General features: G+C 29.9%; 1 protein-coding gene across 1 annotated transcript; it reads right to left on the reverse strand.

Moving 5' to 3' along the window:
- Positions 1 to 18539: 18539 nt before the first annotated feature.
- LOC129966363 (uncharacterized) lies at positions 18540 to 19046 on the reverse strand. Its single transcript, XM_056080786.1, has one exon. The coding sequence runs from the start codon at positions 19044 to 19046 to the stop codon at positions 18540 to 18542; it is 507 nt and encodes a 168-aa protein (XP_055936761.1).
- Positions 19047 to 21248: the final 2202 nt, after the last annotated feature.

Consider the following 21248-nt stretch of genomic DNA (forward strand, 5'->3'; position numbering starts at 1 on the left):
AACAATAAATATAAAAAGTGAGACACATTTTTATTTCCATTGTAATTATACATATACTTCCAATTGCAAAGTTTCATCAAATAATGCACCCGAATGCATGAAAAGACTTTAGCTTCTGAAGAATTAACAAAAATTAAATTCCTATACAGACTCCATAGAGAAACAAACGTGTCAGGGTGAAAAATGAGTTTCTTTAAATGAGAGCATGAGGAAACTTTTATCTGCTAATGTTTCGAAGATATTAAATGGCTAATTTATTAACTTAAGCTGTATGTCCATTTTCCTGACTGGTGTGTGAGCGAGTCTTATGCTTTTGTTACAAGTTATAAGAATATACATATCACAAAAGATCAGAAAGAGATAATGCATTTTCTAACATACATACAATCCCGCGTTGTTTTGACAATGCTTGTGTATATGCACCCAGCTCATCTCTTATGACATTAAACAGGATATATGTAAAAATATGCGTTGTTTAAGATCTACAAAGATTGTACTGATTTACGCTACTCAGTACTTAGCTCAGATAAAATGTCAATCAAAAATAACTGAAGATACTTGTAACTACTCAGCATAGTGATATGCAAAATGAGACTGTCCAACGAGTTTCCATAAATTCCACGCAACATATTTTTGAAAATTGGTGTAACCTTATATAAGAAAAATATATTTTGACTTTTTCCAAAGTGATTAGTTTGAAGATTATTGCTTCTGTCTAGATTAAATATACATTCTTCTATGGAAACTGCATTTTTTAGAAAATAATTAATATATTTTACCTAAGGTAAGATCTAACAGTGACATTCTAGGCGTCAATCGTATAGTTATCCATCTAACCAATGTAGTAGTAGCCCACGTTCTCTACGAATGTGCTACGTATGTTATAACGTTGAAATATGCTCTATATTTTTGTTTTAGAATATTGAATTCTGGACTAAAATTTCGTACACTGGCAATAGGAAAATTTAAAAATAAAGTCAAACAATCAATTTCCGTATCATTTTTACAGCACCTCGTCTTCCACACCCCTCCCTGGGGAAGAAAGGATTTTGCAGTTAGCTATCGATAAACTGTTCTGCAAATACACTTCCTAGAAGGATGCTGGAAAACTCACGTTCGTTTCCTTCTGCAAATAGGCCAATCTTACAATTGCATAAAGCAAAAATAGACCATTTTCAATGTTCTCTTGTTATTGAAATATTTTATTCTTTTAAAAAACTCAGATTTGCAAGTAAAGAATATTTGTTCGTTGTTCTACATTTTTACACTTCTCTGGGATGTCATAAATGGCCAGTTTCTCAGATGCACTGTCTTTTCTTTTAAACTGGAAATAGCAAATGCTGACCAATCAACGTGATGTATGATTAAGAAATTTCTTTGAATCAAAATGATTAGATATTGTGCTATTTGACACATATTTACATGCGGCAATTATTCTGTGAATAAAGTTGCATTTCTGAACCAAATATTACAATATAACTTCGTTATTAGTCCCTCAAATTTAGAGGGACTAATTATAAATTGATATTGAAACTTTTTTTATCTATATGTAAAATATGTACTTTTAAATTTAATGTCTGCAAATGTTGTAGACAAAAAAGTAGAGCGTTGTATGTGCGTAGACGAATGTAACATCTTATTAAAAATTTTATACTTTGTGGGATTTATAAACATTTGATTTTGAAAACTCCACTATCAATTGCCACTGAAACAAAAATATCTTCATGCAATTTTCTATTTTATTAATGAAATTTAGTAATTGGAAATCTATTTAAGCCTAATTAAGCCTTTAGTAATTGAATATGACTAAATCCAACAATAAGGAATATAAAAATTTGTTGAACACTGTATATGTATATAAAAATTTTGAACGATGGATATTTGTGTAAATGAAGGGGAGATAACGGCCTATAAGCATATGAGAAAATATGCATAATTTCAATATTTTAATTATTTTTTTCAACATTACAAAGGTTGTAAGTAAAAACCATTTAATAATGCGCAGATACGTAAATTTCTTATAAGAATCTACATATTATATAATATTATCCCTTATGTTCTTAAAGTGTTAAATTGATTTCTGAAAATTCATTAATACTTTCTCAGATGATTATAGGCCTAATGTCTTCCAAACATTCATCTTTCAAACGTTTCATATACGTGAACGGAAATTCTAAAAATATGGAAAATTCATTTATTTTAAAGGCGATCACATTCATTTCCCAAGATGTAAGATAATGTTTTCAAAAATTAAATATAAATATTGATTTCTTTCACTCGTAGTTACGTTAATAGCCAAATATGTAGCAAATTATGTTAAAAAATACATTAAATTTTGGTTTTCGATAGAGCTTAAAGGAGAAATTATCTTTCATATTCATCAAACTTAGCCATTAGTAACTGCTTGAAGGATATTAATTTTGGAAGGATAAAAAATGTATAAACTTTTAATCTAAATTTTATCTTTTAAAACATTAGGAAGATTTAATTTTACACTAATGGAATCGTATTTTTAAGAGCTTCGTCAATTCTAAGCAATGATTATGTTTTTAATTCTTCAAAGTAATAAAAATGGTACTTTTCCCAAACTAAAAACCTTAAGTCAAACTTCAAGAATACTGTAACTGGACTGATTTCAGTTTCACTTTAATGCAGAAAGAATAATTTCTTTGTATTTTCGCTAAATTCTTTAATATCTGCACGAAATTAGGATGCATATATATATATATATCAAAAGTATAGAACTGAAACCCTTTAATTGTTAAAGAATATTTCAAGAGAATAGAATAAAGCTTTGGTTTTTAGATTTATTGAAATATTCATGATTTGGCATTAAATTAATTATTCATATATATGATTTAATCTCCAGCGGATATTAAATGGCGCTATAATTTAAATAGATTAATAATTATTTAATGTTAAATCGGTTTTATATCAGGGTAGGGTAATCAAAGATGAAAGCCATGCTTGAAATGTCATTTGATTCCATGACGATAAGAATATTTTAAACAAATTCTATTTGCTAATTCGACATGACTACAAATCGAAGTTAAACGCTTAAGGACAATATTGGAATTTTTCAGAAAAATAGTTTCCTTACATTCTGAGTGCTTCACTCTAAAACGTGAATCCTGAAATGTATTGTTCAGGTTTTTACAACATGTGCCATCTGATATTCATCACAAGTTTTTGCTTTACCTGAAATGAAATATATATATATATATATATAATAAAAGATTATTATTTTTTCCCAATATTAGTATTACTGCCTTTTACGACTGAAAAACAACTACCTTTATTACTATTGAATTCAAATTTTGAAAGAAGGTTTTTACACCATAAGAATGAAACCACTTATAGAATTTTACTCTATCAGTGATATGCATCCATCATCAAATACTAACTAAAATAATATTGTTATCAAACAAAGTGACTAGGAATTAGCTTTACGTTTAGGAAACTCACCATTAAGAAATTACCAGTTCTTTTTCAATTTTATAAATGAAACAGCTTTTTTTCTCTTTACATTTGTAACATATTGATTTAATCAGTGCAATCAAGTTCAGAAATGGTTTATTTTTGAAAACGAATATAATGAAATTTTGAAAAGAAGCCTTTTTCATCCGCTAATTTTAATCTAATATCATTTGAAATGCAACTACGCTTTTTTTTTATCACTTGCATTTGAGAAAAGCAATTTAAATATTTTATTTAAAAAAACAAAGATTTCTTCAGTTGAAATATCTACACATGCTTTTAATTGAATGAGAAAACAGTTAGTGCCGAACATGTTCTTTATTTTGTTTGAAATTAAGCATTATTGAATACCAAAACGTAAAGCCACAAATTGGCTTAACTCAGTTAACAAGTGAACTTACTCCATCTGCTAATCTTTTCGTTTTCATAGTTTTTTTTTAATTGAAATTCTGTGAGGAACGAGCAGCAATAAGAAATTTTTTTGCATAATTGCATAATTTACTTTTCGCTTAAGTAATCAAATTTTTTTATCACTTTCATAGGAAAGGAAAATATATATTTTAAATTTAATCATTTTTCTTGAGAAGCAATTTTGTCAACATCATTAGACTTCAATATTCAACATCATTTTCACTTCAAGGGCCAAAGATGTTTAATAAGTTGAGAAATTTTAATAATATGCATTTTCAGAAAGTTAGTAAATAACATCCTTACACTTGTAATTCGTGACATTATAGAACCTTAGCATTAAAGCTAGTAATGGCAGGGAAAACTTTAATTAAAATATAACAGCTATTACTGTTAGTCAAAGTGGACTGTTTCATAACAAATTATTCCATTTCTCCATTACGCTTTTCAGAACATTTCACCAAATTTAATTCCTTACATTAAATATTTCTGAAATGTGTTGAGTTTTAGTACGCCGTCTTATTATTATTTAATTTCAAACTAAATAAATGGAAAAGACGTTTGCTTTCCGTGCTGCTGTGAAGTGAAAACATTTCGAACGGCTGGACATTTATGGAGCAGAAAATATAAAGTGTTCGTTTGAACTAATGTAAATGGGAAATTTTAAATTAGACGATTTCTTCCATAAAAAAAAAATAATGAATCTACATTACAATTACTACAAAATAATGAATCTACATAAATTAAAGAATAAAATCATTTTACTTAAGAATTAAGTTAAAGAAATTTGTATTTAAAAAAAAAATGTAAAAATATATCTAAAGCAAAAATATCAAATTGTTAGGAGTAAAATGATATAAAGGGACAAAGAGTAAATATACCGGTTTTGGTTTTCCGAGAGATAAATGGACCAATTATTAAAATGTTCATTACAGATTCTTTTAAAAATCATTTAAAATACATGTGTTCACTTTTTATTACCAAGTATGCATAGCATTGCTGGTGCATAATCTTGATCAAATTAACAGGAGGAATTGAAGGTAAATTTTGCCACTCCTGTTTAAGTATTACCACCATGTCTTTTGTTACATGGTAATATAATGCACTCTGCAGTCCGCACTCATCATCCTACGCGAGCTCTCTGAGGTCAGTGTTTGACGAGCAGATGAGTGTGTTTGTTCCATTTTGGAAGATTACTCTACTCCTCAAGTTACTCTAATTCTTTAGCTGAAACTAATATTGAATATTATGCATTATTGTTACAGGTGGTTATAGGGCCTCGGTGGCCTGGTGGTAAGGTCTCGGCCTCGGAACCGGAGGGTTCCAGGTTAGAGACCCGATTCCACCGAAGAACCGTCGTGTAAGGGAGTCTGTTGCACGTTAAATCCGTCATAACCAAACGTCCTCCCGCTGGTGTGGTGTGGAGAGGGGGTGCCAGCTCAGGTGTCGTCATCGTCATCTGACCGCGGTTTAAAATTACGAGGTCCGTCCCAAAATAGCCCTAGTGTTGCTTCAAACGGAACGTTAATGTAACTAAACTACAGGTGGTTATAAACATGTAGCAGGATTTATTATACACGAAAGTAAAACAGTCTTTAATATATCTGTGAAAATTGCACACGTGAAGCTATATGATGTCCTTATAATAAGTTTCTGAATTCTTAATTCCCATTCTCAAGTTGTACGGGATCGCTTGCTGATTTAGAAATATATTTCAACAGTATGAATGTATTGCAGCAATGAAATTTTTCTAGATCACTGAGTCTCACTTATATGATGGCCAAATTCAATGATCTGGATAGAAGAGTAGGCAGTTCAATGTATAATTTGAACAAATATCAGTGTACAGCGTTTCTAATGTACAGCCTTATTTAATCACTCAGCAAATAAAACCTCTTTCGACAAATGAATTTTTTAATAGTGTTAGCAGTCCCTTTGCCATGTTAGATATATTTCTTTTGTCATATTATTTTCCATAGTATAACAAGATTAGATTAAAAAAAAAAGATCAAGTAAAAATAAAGTAGCACTATTTGTTTTTTTAAATTGCCTAAAACATTTTGAAATTAATGCTTCAAACTATAGGATTAATTTCTCAGAAAAAACGCGTACAAAATTTTAATCATAGCAGGTTCCTAAAACAAACTAATGCTACATTTTGGCGGTACTTTTCCGTTAGCCAGGCGCACGCGAAAAATCGCCAAATAATGTAGAAATCCGCCAAATTTCTTGCGCCAGATTCGCGATTGGTTTACAATCAGTTAACAAGGTGCAAGCGAAAAATCACCAAATAATGTAGAATTCCGCCAAATTCACGTTTGGTTCACAATTGGTGACATTTGTGCCCGGCTAAAGGAAAAGTACCCTGTTAGCATGTTAAATAAATTTATTTCTGAAAAAAAAAAATGAATTGCGCAACAACTTACATAACCTTCCAACTTACAAATCTTACAAAATTTCATAATGAAGTAAATGAAATACATATCAAATAGGTTATAAGGAGAGATCAGATATGATGACCTATAATATTGGCAAACTTACTCTGCTGTTAAAATTGAGAAATAAAATTAATAAAAGATTTCCATACATAAATGCAATCAATTTGAATTTCTTTTTTCAGTATTTGTTATATACCATCTACATTTCATTGCAATTTCTTATGTATGATTCGGAGAGTTAATATGCGTTTTTCACATATTTTGTTAACACTTTGAAAATGATAACTATGAATGAGAATTATTAATCAATTTAATCTCGAATATTTGCTTTCTAATTTTAATTTTGTTTCTCATACCTGCTTTTATGTTATCAAATAAATAGAGTCATACATTTTACTTTTGTTCTGTTTTGGTTCATACTTTATTTGATGTAAAATGGCGTATTTATCGTATGAAATTTTTAAACTTATAATTTGATATTTAAACTATACCTGTGATAAATTTGGAAAATGTTAAAAATAAGTTGATTGAAGTGCATTTTTTTAATATTGAAAACGAAAAGCTTCATATCATATATATATTATCACAGATATAAATTCAAATAATGTTTAAATTTTCAATATTTTCACAAATATTTGCCAAAGTATGACTTCTTTAACATATTGGATTATTTTTTATTAAAGCGTTTTTTTCAAAGGTTTTATTAAATGCAAACAATCTAAGAAAAAAATTCAAACGCTACAAAATTTTTTTATTACTAGCTGCCCTTGGCGATCAGCCGATTCGCAAATATTAATAATAGCTTAAATTTTCAATTAAATATTTTATGTAACTTGGTGTCCTAATAGCTTTTTACTGCAAAATATTTTTAAGCCAACATTTTTTAATAATCTAGATAATAATTGAGTTATTTCTTTTTAACAGTGTTTCATATTTATTATTACTTTTTTTTCATCTTTGATACAAATTCAGGTCATTCCAATTATTACTCAAATAGTATTTTTTAAAATATATATATATATTCTCTATGTTTAACAAAGAATAAATTATAGAATCAAATTAATGGAGAATGCCATAATTTGAATCAGAATAAATATATTCTGCTGACCAAGTTTCATTTATTTTCATTCATTTCGGGAGCCAGATTATTCCAAATATTCCTTCTAAGTCAAACCGAAATACATGAAAACTGGTTGGATCAATGAGAGTTACGGCATATTTTCAATCTCTGTCTAAATTAATTGAGAAATATGACTGCCGATGTATTGTTTATCATTTGGAGGATATTAATGTCTTATTAGATTATCTTAGAGATTTTCAATACGCCATTCATTAAGATTAAAACCTTGTGGCCTGACGACAAATAGTACACTTTGAATTACCTGATATAAATATATTACCATTTCGCTTCATAAGAAATAATATGGTACAATTTACAGCATTTTCATTATTCCTTTGCGTTTTGTCAAACAGATAAGAATTCCTGGCTTAATTTGTATTTCAATTTTATACATAAATTATATTTTTTTAATAATAGTTGTTTACAATTACGGTAATTAATCTGTGATTTGACTTCATTCAATTGTTGATAAAGGCACAAATTTCATAAAATGGATAATTCAATGAATTAAATGAGATTTCAGTTACATTATGTTTAGCTAACTGCTTTTAGCGACCAATTTTTTAGCCTAAATTATTGGGGATTTTGACTGTTAATTATTGACATAGGATGCATTTCATTAAAAAACATCTCACATTGTAATTTGATACAGCTAAAATACATGAATTCAATTAAAACAGTTTACTGCTCATTGTATATATTACGATATATATACAATATATATAAGTGTATTTATTACGAATATGTTACTGTAAGTGTATATATTACGAAATAAAAGCGGAAGTGAAAGTATTTCTACAGATTTAGTAATTGGCGAAAGAACGTTTCAATGTTTTGATGGAGAGTTTGAATCCCATCATAGCATTTAAAAGCATCGTTTCAGATAGTGTATCAAATTGAATTAAAAATAATAAAATAATATGAAAAAAGTTAATACAAAGAATACATGCAATTAGACTAAAAATAATACAAAAATAATTTTTAAAAGATAATTGTTTTCGAAGATATGAACATCAATTCCCGTAGTCAAATCATAACGATTACGGGTAGACTTAATATTAATATATGGTTGCAAAAATTGAAACATTTCTCATCAAATATAATCGAGACAATGTTTTCTTGCAACTTTAAAAGTCGTTAAAGTTACAGCTTTACAAGTTGTCAAATGCATCAACTTTAAAAGTTGTTAGCATTTGTTTCTTTGCACCCAGGATTGCAGACTTTTAGAGAGTTTTTGGGACAACTGACACTCTTTTGTCGAGAAACTGTGTCTGTTTCTTGATTTCTTTTATATCATTTTCTTCTAACTGAATGTCATCTTTTGGGACATGAGCAGCTATCTCCAGAACACATCTAATAATATTTTGCATCTCAGAAGCATTTGAATCAATACAGTTGTAAAGATATTCTATTAATGAAGCAGTATGAAATTCGTTTGATGTTTGTATACATCTGACTGTTGCCATTCGACAAGTAGCAATAAACTCGATTTCTACGTCATATACTTTAGCTTTATATATATACAGGGTGTTTATAAAGTCCCGGACCCATTTTGATGTTTAATAACTCATAAAGTAATAAAGATAGATTTAAATTAATAACATAAATGGTTAAATAGACTCAAAAAGTTTCATGACCCTTGTCAATGAACTTCCACGTGTGCCCCCTTCGTCGCACGGAGAATATCAAGTCGATAGTCAATTTCACGCCAGGTAGCGACAAGCATGTCGGCATCCACAGAGCCATTTGCACACTTTATGGCGATTAACAATGCCAGAAACATGAAAGGATGCTTCATCGGAGAACATTATGCTCTTCAGAAAATCAGCAGCATCTTCTATCCTCCTTAGCATATCTGTTGCAAAGGCCATCCTCTTAGGCCTATCGTTCGGTTCCAAAACTTGAACAATTTGAACTTTGTATGCCTGTAGTCTTAATTTTTTCTTAATAACCTTGTACACCGTCGAAATTGGCATATCCAATTCTGTTGCCGCTGATCTCACAGATATTCTAGGATTGTGTAAAAATGTCTCTCTGACACGCTCAACATCAAAATCACTTGTGCAAGGACGTCTGGAACGTTTCTCATCTTCGATACTTCCAATTTCTAGAAAATTCTTTTTCCACCGCAAGATGCTGTTTTTGGATGGAGGATATTTTTGGTAAATTCTTCTGAAATTTATCTGTGCTTGCACTATCGATTTCATTTCTATGAACCACCATAAAATCTGTGCTTTCTCTTGTGGTGTATGCATTCTCCTTAATATCCGCTCGAATAAAACATCACATACAAAAGTACTACATAGAACAAACACATCAAAAGTAAACATAACATTGCAATAGTTGCCAAAAACAAAAGAGAGAAAAATGCAATTAATAAGCAGACAATATTTAGAAAAGTACAGATATTTAGACTGGAAAATGAAATTATCTGAAATTAACCACACGCGCAGACATATTTACAAAAGTAAAAATATTCAAACCTGAAAAGGAAAATATATGAGTTATTCCATCAATAAATGCCATAAGTGTGTTTATATCTTTATTATTTTATGAGTTCTTAAACATCAAAATGGGTCCGGGACTTTATAAACACCCTGTATATATATATATATATATATATATATATATATATATATATATATATATATATATATATATATATATATATATATATGGTATGACATTAAGCACAAATGGATAGAGGAAGAATTTACTTCAATATTCTTGATTAACTATCCTTGTTAAGAACATATCCCAATGAAAAGGATGTACCCCTTGATAAGAGTTGATAATAAAATTAATTTTAATAAGTTTACGTTACTGTGATTTTATCATTAAAAAAGCATCATTAAAGCAAAAGTTTTTTTTTCCTTTGCAAGAACTATAAACTGGAATATTTCCCTTTCTCACCAGTATTTCTAGAGTATATTTATAAATTCGTTATTATCCATATTATATTTTTGCTATATATATCTTTATTTTGTGTTTATTGAGAGAAAAATACTACAACTATTTTACTTAAAAATTGTTGTTCTCCCTTAAATAATGGAAACCAAAGCAATTAAATGTGTATTATCTATTTAATTTTTTAGTTTTAGGCAGTAACCCTAACAAATCTATAGAAATAAATTACTGATTAAAAATTGCCTCTCTAAATTATATACCAATAAAATTCTGAATCTATTGGCTTTCATTTTTAAACAAGAATTGATTGAATTTCTCTTGGAACGAATTGAGATGTCCTCCCTATCATCATATTTTTTATTTATATTTTTGAAGATGGAATAAATCTAGATAGAATGAGTGGAGGTATGCATTCTGTATCTGATTTACGACCAGTGCACGAATCTTTCATAAAAATTTCAAAATATAAAATATTGCAATTTTGATATACATTTCTACATTGCAAGGCTTCAAGCGATTGGTATAAATTTGTAATAAATTCTGTAAGAGCTTTAAAGAAAAAGATTCATTCAATTTTCTTCGCGAAAAAATTCACATAACTCGAAGTTATGTGTGCACATAAAATGCGAAACGAGAGTTCCGGTTCTCATGAAAAGTGGAAAGGAAAAAGAAGATTGAAAGTTGATCTCCTGAATAAATTTTTCTTCTACTCTATGATATTCATTCAAACAATCACGTGAAGAAAGAATGTTTCTTTGTCAAAGTAATAAAGTTACAAAATATTTATTTCAAAAATTATCGAAGCAAAAACATTAATAAATATATTTTTAAGAAAAAAAAATATTTGAATCCTTAAGATCAATTTAGTTTCTCGATTTGCCTTATTAATTCAAATTTACATAGAAAAATTGGATTAAAAAAAACAAACTAGTTTTTTGTAGCTAACAATTTTATTTATTTATGTAGGTGATGCAATGCAAGGTTTACAAACAGAAAATTGGCAAATTAGATTACCATATTTAATATTGTTTTTTTTTCCTTTCCTCAAATAAATTAATAATGGCAAATTAGATTACCATATTTAATATTGTTTTTTTCTTTCCCCAAATAAATTAATAATGGCAAATTAGATTACCATATTTAATATTATTTTTTTTTCTTTCCTCAAATAAATTTGCTTATAACAGTTTTAAAGTTTTATTTGTGTAGAAAAAGAAAGAAAGAAAAATGAGCAAAGAGATAAAACAATGAAGGTTTCTTGAAATAATTATTACTGCTTTTTCAAACTGCTTTTCAACTGCTCAAATTATTACTGCTTATACAAAGTTTTCTTCAAAAACAATATTGTAACCGTCAAAAAGTTTGAACTCAATTTTTTTTATGAATATCCACATTTCAAGCCTCACTAAATTTTAAAAATGCATTTTGCATTAATACCTATCTTTCATTCTGTCTGCTTGTAAATATAACCTACTAGCCGGCAGATGAAGGATTCGATGAAAGTATTTGAAATTTAGTATAAAGTCTTTGCAGATTTCGATCAAATTTTGAAGGAAATCTATTCTGAGGAAATATGTTTGTCCACCGAAGTACAAATCAACACAATAACTTAAAGGAAAAGAACAATACAAATAAAACACATGATTAACATCTAAGATATATATTAAATTTGGATCCAAATTCGTGAAAGGTATGTTGGTCTGTTTAAATACGTAAAAGATATAACTCGGAAACGCTACGATTTAAGTGAATGAAATTTGGTATGTGATTTGGGATTGTTTCATTCGTTCCAAATAAAAGCATCTAAAAATTATATATAAGTTTTCTAGAACATGTGCATCAGCCGTATACTGGCGATTAATCGTCAAAAAGGGAAATACGCAATTATCACACGTTATTAGGCTCTTTCTTAACATTTCTTCATTAATGGCATGTGGTTAATTTTATACAATTACCGGATTTGTTTAATGTTTCACGAAGTACACTACTCTGATATGCAAGTCACTAAAAATAAAAGTAATACTTGTGACATTCAGGTCCATGCTCAAGGTCTACAATTTCATTTCCATCGGAGAGATCACCGTTACCCCATTATATAAATTATTAAACTTAATATATAATATTAGCATAGTGGAATTAGTTTTATAATTTTTCTTTAAATATCGAACTAAATAAATAATTTAATTTTAAAATAAGATCTATTGTTCTGCATGAATACCATTTCTAAATCAGACAACTTAGCTTAAACATTCAAAATAATACATTAGTAAATCATGTGATAATATGTCACTTAAGAAGGCTTGAAGAAATATTTTATCGAAAATTATTTTCTTTAATTTTTTATTTCAAAGAAGAGCAAAAATAGCAAGAAAACTTCATAGAATTCGCCAAAGATTGAATTACCAAAATGGGACCACTTGGACTTGATATCGAAATATTGGTTTTTATAAGGGGATCACAGTTAGTTTGTGGCCAAAGATTGTCATCGATATCAGTCTGTGCGTCGTCGTTAATGAAAGTACTCATAATAATGGAACGCAGGTGGATAAAATCTTAGTAGCGGGTCAAATTTATGTAAGTCATATGATCTCGAAACGAAAGTTTCCTCTTCCGCTTGCTCTTTTCAAGCTCGTTTCTCAACAACATTCCAAAATTGAAACCGAATTACAAATACAAAAAAAATTAAAATTTAGTTCTATTTAAATGAGTGACTATACTGTAATAGATTATTAGTTGTAAATAACCAATATAAACACAGTTTTAAATTTTAAATGCAAACACAACATTAAGATAAATCACGATGATGAAGATTTATGTCTATCTACCCAAATGGAGATATTCAAGGGGTGTTCAAATGAAAAGGTACGAAACGACACTAAGAATGAAAATGAAGACTTTATTCAAAGTATACACCATAGACCTCAGCACAACGATCCCATTGATTAATGAGGCGAAGGATTCCTTGTTCCCAGAATTCATGCGGCCATGACGAGACCCAGGCCTTCACAGCCTCAAGGAGTTCGCCGTCCAAGTTGAAGTGCTTCACTTTCAGATGTTTTTTCAGGGGACCAAACACATGAAAATCGCAGGGCGACATGTCCGCGCTATAGAGTGGATGGTCGAGTTGCTTCCTTTTAAATTTGGGCAGTTCCACGTGTGTGATCCTGGAGACATGTGGATGTGCATTATCATGGAGCTTACCCATCCCCCTCCGTGAGTTGTCCCCGTCATTTGTTATTGACGGATCTGCGTAGTCTTCTGAGTGTTTCACAGTACACATCGGATTTAATGGTTCTTCTGTACTCGTAGAATCCAACAAGTATTGGACCTTGGATGGCAAACTCAGGGACGCTGTGAAAGACTGGGTATCGTCAAGGCCACAGAATTATGGGAACAAGGAATCCTTCGGCTCGTTAATCAATGTGATCGTTGTGCTAAGGCCTATGGTGTATACTTTGAATAAAGTCTTCATTCATACTCACAGTGTCGTCTCATACCTTTTCATCTGAACACCCTTTCTACGTTCATTGATAATACTTAATTGATAATAAATAAATGAATCATAACATTTAATAAATAAATTAATAATGAATAAAGGAATAATCATTGATAATGAATAAATGATTCATAACTTTTACATGGCTTATTGTAAAAAGAACCATTTTCACATGCCACGTAAAATTTTAGTCAAGCAAAATTCGGACCCAAAGAATTAAATTTGAGTGATATTGAAATATGAATGTTCAGTTTCTTGGCCTGAAGCAAAGTATGCAAAAGAATAATATTTATTTATAGCAATTTTCTTCCTGTTTTTTATTATCCCATATTTTCTATGATGATCGCAAATATGTATAAAATGAGAGAGACGAAAATTTCATCAAAACCAGACAGTCACATTAGAATTTTTGAAATGTTCTTCTTAAATCTTCATCTCCTTCATCTTCAATTTTTTTTCTTCATTTATAACTTCAAGTAATGTAGATGTAAAATATGTTCAATGGAATTTTAATTTTTCGTTTTTACACTATGTTGCTATTTCTATAAAACTCTATGAAGCTGTATTTATAATATATTGCCAATGTATAATATAGCATTATGTAATTTGAAAATAATTCTAATTAGAATTTTATAGAACAGTTTTTTGATTATTTGCACATTATCTTGTAAATCTTGTTGCATTATGCAATGTCATACATCAATAAATTAAATGTATAAATTTTTCTTGTTTGTAGAGAAAATAGTACATAAAGAATGCTAATCACACTAAAACTGATTTCGAAAGATCTAGAGTAAAATTTCATAAAAAATTCAGAATTTCTTTTTTTTTTTTTTTTTTTTTTGCCAACAAAATTTCTTTGTAAGTCGACACATACCTAATTTAGCAAACTCGCTTTAATTTTAGATGTGGTACATCAGAGAAGACTCTGAATTGGTATTCAAAATTCCAAAAATCAATGTTTTTATTTTGCAGTTTTGAGAATTTTAGTTATTTTACTGTTTTTATTGTTACTTATTTTGATTTTTATTGTTTTTTACTATATTATTTTAATTTTAATTGTTGATTTTGAATAATTATTTTTTGACTACATAGATATTATCTCAAAGAAATATCTGTATTCATTTTTGGCAAAATGCCTAACATGCATTTTCATTTCATTTTAAGCTTTTTATTTAAATGCGAGCAATAATTATTAATTACTAATGAGCAATAATGATTATGAGCTCATAATTATTTCCGAATAAATAATTTACATATTCGATAAAATATAACAGCCGACTTCTTCATTCTCAAGAAATTTTTATTGAGTTTGAATGCTGCATGATTTTTAAACAAATTAATTTCTATTCCAACTTTATTTTAGATTTCTTTTCAAATCAATATTTCGAAAAATGCATCACTGCACTATATATATATAATGGATAAAGGATATCAAAATATCTCCTTAGAATTTAGGCAAATCTTTCGGAAATGTGATTTTTTTTTTTTTTTTAATCTTTCTGAAGGTATATGATTATCTTTTAAACAGCTCTTTCTCAAAAAATTCCAATAAGTTTTTATTTATAATTCGTTTACTTTTCAGGGTATTTTCCTTAAAAATAACGTTCATTTAAAATTCTTTGTGAAACTCAAATCCAATATTTTAAATTTGACGGGAGATAACTGCATTCCTCGCTGCTATTTTAAAGTAAGATTTAATTTATCCACTGACAGCCTTTGAAGTTCCAGCTGATATTTCTGAACATAAACAGTTTTCTTCTATTCTGTCTTATAAGTTTTGTATATATCTGAATCTCATTATTACGTCTTTATTATTAGTTACGTCTCAAAAATTTCCATCGGGATTCTTTTGCCAGAAATTTTAGAATTTGTTATTTTATTGCTTCATACGCCTTAGTAATATGTATCTCCGGTTTTAAAATTTTTATTTCAAAATCGGCAATTTACTTGATATAGAGATTTCATTAAATTTATTTCGTGAAATAACTTGAATTTTCTTAGAACTATTTAATGTTTGTCAGAAGTAATATTGCACATATAATAGACATATAACTGTTTGCTGAAGTTTCATGATAAAATATAAATCTATAGTTTTTATAAATATTTGATTCGGTAATTTCATTGCATTTTTTATATTTATTTTGAATAATAATAAAACAAAATCTTCTGAATGATATGCATGATTCTACATGTTATACGTGCATTAAAACAGGAGCTACTTATACTTATGTTGTGTTCATTTATTTAAAAGTTCTTCTAAAACGGATAATTTTTTGACCGTGCATTGCAATAGATCATATATTCATTTCTAAAACCATAGCCATTATTTTCTTCCAATGTTATCAATGTCTTAATAAAAATTAAAATATTTTAGGTGACAATAATATTTAAATACGAGAATTAATCTAAATTTAATTGTATATAAATTAAACTCTTCATATAGCTTTCTTAATTCCTTTTTAAATGTATTCTTAACTTTCAAATAAGTAATACTGAAATTACAATAATAAATATATTGCTACAGTTACAAAAATTATTTTTATAAAATTTATGGAATTAATACAATATATTTTTTTTAGACATAAAGTTATTTTTATGAGTAAGCCATGTATATTATTTAGTTAAATTAATGATATTAGTGAGATTGATTTATTATATAAATTTCAAATGGCTTCTCTTATTGTTGACTTTTGAAAGAATTTTCGGAAAAACTTGAAATTTTTTTCAATTAATTATTATCCTTAAGTATTGCAATGACTTGATCCTGACTGATTAAATACGAAAGTAGCATTACAGACAATTCCTTTATTTACAGCCTTATATGTACACAAGAACAACTCGTTCTCATCTAGGTTAATCTGATTGATAAAATTTACACAACAGTTGAAAGTTAATCATGAAGAGTTCCTCGATGAATTCGGAGAAGTAACATAGCGAGAAAAATTAACCCACTATTAGCTCATCCGGCAACTCCAGGTAGGAATCCACCGATCTTCATCGGGTTGATCTTAACTCAGAAGACAGGATCACACGAAGCTTCTCTGACTTCTTCTCAAAACCACTTTCACTGTTCTCCTTCTCCTCAAAATTATCTCGAATTTTATTTTCTGTCAAGTCTCCGCCTCTCATTTACACATTGGTGCACTTGAGCTCCCTGTCACCCAATGGCTGTTCAGCAGTCCTTCCACAATGGTCTCCCTTCGATCGTGGGAATGTCCTTCAATGATCCATCCTCGTAGCTGACCCTTACCTAAAGCGGCGTTCCAACGACCTGCCACCTCACGCATTTGGTCATAAATCTGACATCCAACCCACTGGAGGACCACACTCTCTTGTCGCCAGTGGTACGCCTGTAGACGTAGGAGAGCTTCCCGCAAAATATCGGTAAAATGGACAAACATCAAAGAGCCAGAAAATCTATTTGGGCTTCGGGGGCTGGGGGTCAAAGAAACTGAGGGTCAATTAGTTTTGAGAGTCAGTTTATTTTGAACACCCCTGCGAAGCAGTTGTGTCCATCGGTTTCTCCATAGCAATGGAGTGGAGCAATGAAATTGTAATTGAATTTTTGGATCTATATGAACCAGAATCGATATTATGGAATCGACAACATCAATGTCACAAAGATCGGGCCCAGGTATATGATGCTTGGAGACGAATTCAGAGCAGTATGAGCCTTGAATGCTCTTTAAATTTATTAAAAATAAAAGAAAGAACATTTAATGTCCACTTTCAGGAAGCTGGCGATGAAAGTGAGAGAGAGAGTTAAAACAGCTTCTGCAACTGACGAAATTTATAGCCGGAATGGTTTGCGTACCAAAAAATGCAATCAATGCGTTTCTTCATATCCGCCAAGGAGTCCAAAGAGTACCAAAACATCTGAGGTAAGAAATTCATTGTCTTTTCTTATTAACTTATTTCATTTTTTCTTAATATTTGAAGTTACTCATATTTAATATTTGTTTATTAATTTTAATTTAATTATAAAGATAATTAATAATTATATCAACTAAGAAATTTTAAATTTAAATTAAGGATAGAAAGTAGTTATTATTTACATGAACCTATGTAATGAGTAGAACGATTAAGATTACAGAAAAAAATTTGTGACAGCTAAATTAATATAACAGAAAATATGACATTTTCCTTCACTATTAGTATAAAATTTTCAAGTAATTATTCAAAGATGTTGCAACAGTATACATACTAAGAAAAGAATTTGTAATTTAAACGCAAATTTCTTATGAAAATTGCAGTAATTATGAATATTTAGGTAAATAAAGATTTTTATTAATGTTTTAGATAACTTGAAATATTTTAAATATTAAAATTGCAATTTATGACATATTTATTACGAAATATCTGAATTATATCTTATATATATAAATAATAAAAAATAGAAACAAGTGCAATTTAATACAAAATATCAATTAAGAATAAGAACTATCTAACTAAAATGTCAACAATATATATTCACAATTAAATTTAAATTGATAAATACCAAATAGAAAGCAAAAAAAAAAAAAACAATATTTAAGCTTCAACAATATTTATCTTGCCAAGATAATTTTCCACTTTTTGAGAAATACTCAGCAAAGTAGTTGCGAGTAGCTTTGGCTACTTCTCCCGATTTTCTAGGTGCTTTCTTTAAGGGCATGAAGGAAGCCATTCCGCTTTGGTCATTGCTCCAAGATCAGGGAACAACTTCCCCATCTGCTTCGGTATCAAATGTACCTGGCGGAGAATAAGATGATGGGCTTTTTCGCATAAAATTATGCAAAAGGACACACGCTAGAGTGACATTGCTTACTTTGTCCGCTTGTAAGGCCATCGGTTTTCTAAAAATGCGAAGAACTGATGCCATTTTGCCGAAAACATTTTCAACTACACGGCCTGCACGAGATAACCTGTAATTGAAAATTCTCTGTGTGCAACCTTTTTCAAAATTACCAGGATATGGTATCATCATGTGACGACTTAAGGCGAATGCTGAATCTCCGAGGAAGACATACGGCAATTTTTTATCTAATGGCTGCAATTGTCTATCATGCGGAAGTTTCAGTTGTCTTTTTTTTTTCAATTTCGATAACAAAGTTGAATTATTGAAAACTCCTCCATCACATATCCGCCCTTGACATCCAAAAACGTAAAACAATATCGTGCATCTACTAGAGGCAGTAGTACAAAGATGAAAGTCCATTTATAGTTAAAAAAAAAAAACTCTGTAGATGTGTTATTTGGGCACTGTGTTACAACGTGTTTTTCGTCAATCGCTCCCAAACAGTTTGGAAAGTTCCACTGATTTTAATATTGCTATGCTATATGCACAACCACTCATCTTCATTTTTTGGCAACTGAAAAAAAATATTTTACATATACAACACAAATATAAAGTTATTTTAAATGTAATAAACAACATGATTTCAATAAGGCTAAAAATTGCGCTTTATTTTCAGAGACTAGAAAACATTTCTGAAGAGGATATTGTTGAGGAAACACCATCTAGCCACACTCATCAATTCCCAGCTCATCCCAGCACATTTTCACTTTTTGAAGGAAGTTGCTTCAAAGCCAAAACCCATCAAAGATTAAAGGTTTTTTTTTTTTTTTATTTTTTTTTATTTTTTTTTTTATTATTATTTTGTGAGTTGCTGTGCTGTCAACTCAGAGCTTTAGATTCTGAGACAAGAGAAACAGCAATTCACGAAATAAATAACTTGATGTTTAATTTGAAGAAAAAGAAGAAGCATCAGCAACAGCCAAAAATATTTTCTGTTACTAACTTTTTACCGGCGCAGACTAGTGCATCATAAAATGAAAATCAAAATTTCAGTTTTAATAGAAAAAATAAAATAAATTATTTAAAAAATTTGCTTCTGTGTTTTTTAAAAAAAAAATGCTTCATACAGAAAATATTATAAATTTTTTTTCTGAATTTCAATTTATGAAATGTTTACAAAAATTGATTTATATATATATATATATATATATATATATATTATCATTAATATCTAAGATTTCTTAATACACGACGTTTTTGGTGAACATTTTCAGAACTTTCAAATATCTTAGAGATCAAATGTATTCAAATCAAATGTATGTTAATAAAAACCAGACATTTTAGATAAGAAAAAAATGTAGTAGAATTAAACAAAATCTTAAAAATAGTAATCATTATATTTATTAATATACACTGGTGGACAAAATTAAGAGATGGAAGATATTTTCCCAAATATCTCAAAAAGTGCTGAATATAAATAAATGAAATTTCATATGGATATAGCTTATACCATGATAATAAAGTATGCAAAACAAAAATGAAAGTGCCATTCACTGGCAAGACCTATTGCCAATAAATCCAATGTAGTCTGAACTTAAGGATAAAAGATGACAATAAAAGTGAGGCTTGTACAGTGTGTGTTGCCTCTAGTATTGTGTATGGTCACCCCTGACAGACCGACAGCATGCACAACGAGTATGCATGCTGTTAATAAGGGAGTTAAGGAGGGGTTGTGGAAGACCCTCCCATTCTTCCACCAGAGCAATTTTTAACTCTAGAATGGTTCTGGGGGGAGATTGGCGCATCGCAATTAGCTCTCCCAAGAGCATCACAAGCATGTTCAATAGGATTCAGGTCAGGGGATTTGGCTGGCCAATCCATTCATTGAATGTCCTCGCTTTCCAAATACTCATCAACCATGAGAGCCCTATGTGGTCTCACATTGTGGTCCATAAAAATGAACTCAGGGCCAACAGCGCCCTTGAAAAGACGCACATAGGGCTTTAGGACCTCCTGCCTGTACCTCTGGGCATTCACGGAGCCATTGTCAAACACATGGAGCGGTGTGCGGGTATCTTGCATGATCCCTGCCCAAACCATGAGTCCTCCACCAGCATAATGTTTCTGAGATGGTATCGGGTTCCAGGTTCCCTCCATATCAATAACCGTCCAGAATCAGGTTGTAGACTTAATTTGGACTCATCGGTGAAGAGAACATTAGCCCATTGAAGTTGTGTCCAATTCTGATGTTGTCTGCACCATTCTGCACGCGCTCTTTTGTGAAAAGGAGTGAGTGGGATGCAAATAGCGGGCTTCCTGGCATACAGTATACAGCCCTCTTTCATGGAGTCTTCTGGAAACTGTCTTACTCGAAATTGATGTTCCTGTAGCAGCAGCGAGGTTCCTAGAAGATTGAGTGGCTGTAGCCGTCCTCTGGCGTTTAGCTGAAACGAACAAATACCGGTCTTCATTGGCCGTTGTAGCCCTCTGGAGACCTTGTCCTAGTCGTCTGCATACTGTCCCACTAGTTTTAAATCGACTCCACAAATTGGAAATGACGCTTGGCGTTATATCCAATTCCCTAGCAACCTGAACTTGGGACTGTCCTGCCTCAAGTATACC

This window comes from Argiope bruennichi, chromosome 4 (assembly GCF_947563725.1).
Source record: "Argiope bruennichi chromosome 4, qqArgBrue1.1, whole genome shotgun sequence".
Classification (NCBI taxonomy): domain Eukaryota; kingdom Metazoa; phylum Arthropoda; class Arachnida; order Araneae; family Araneidae; genus Argiope; species Argiope bruennichi.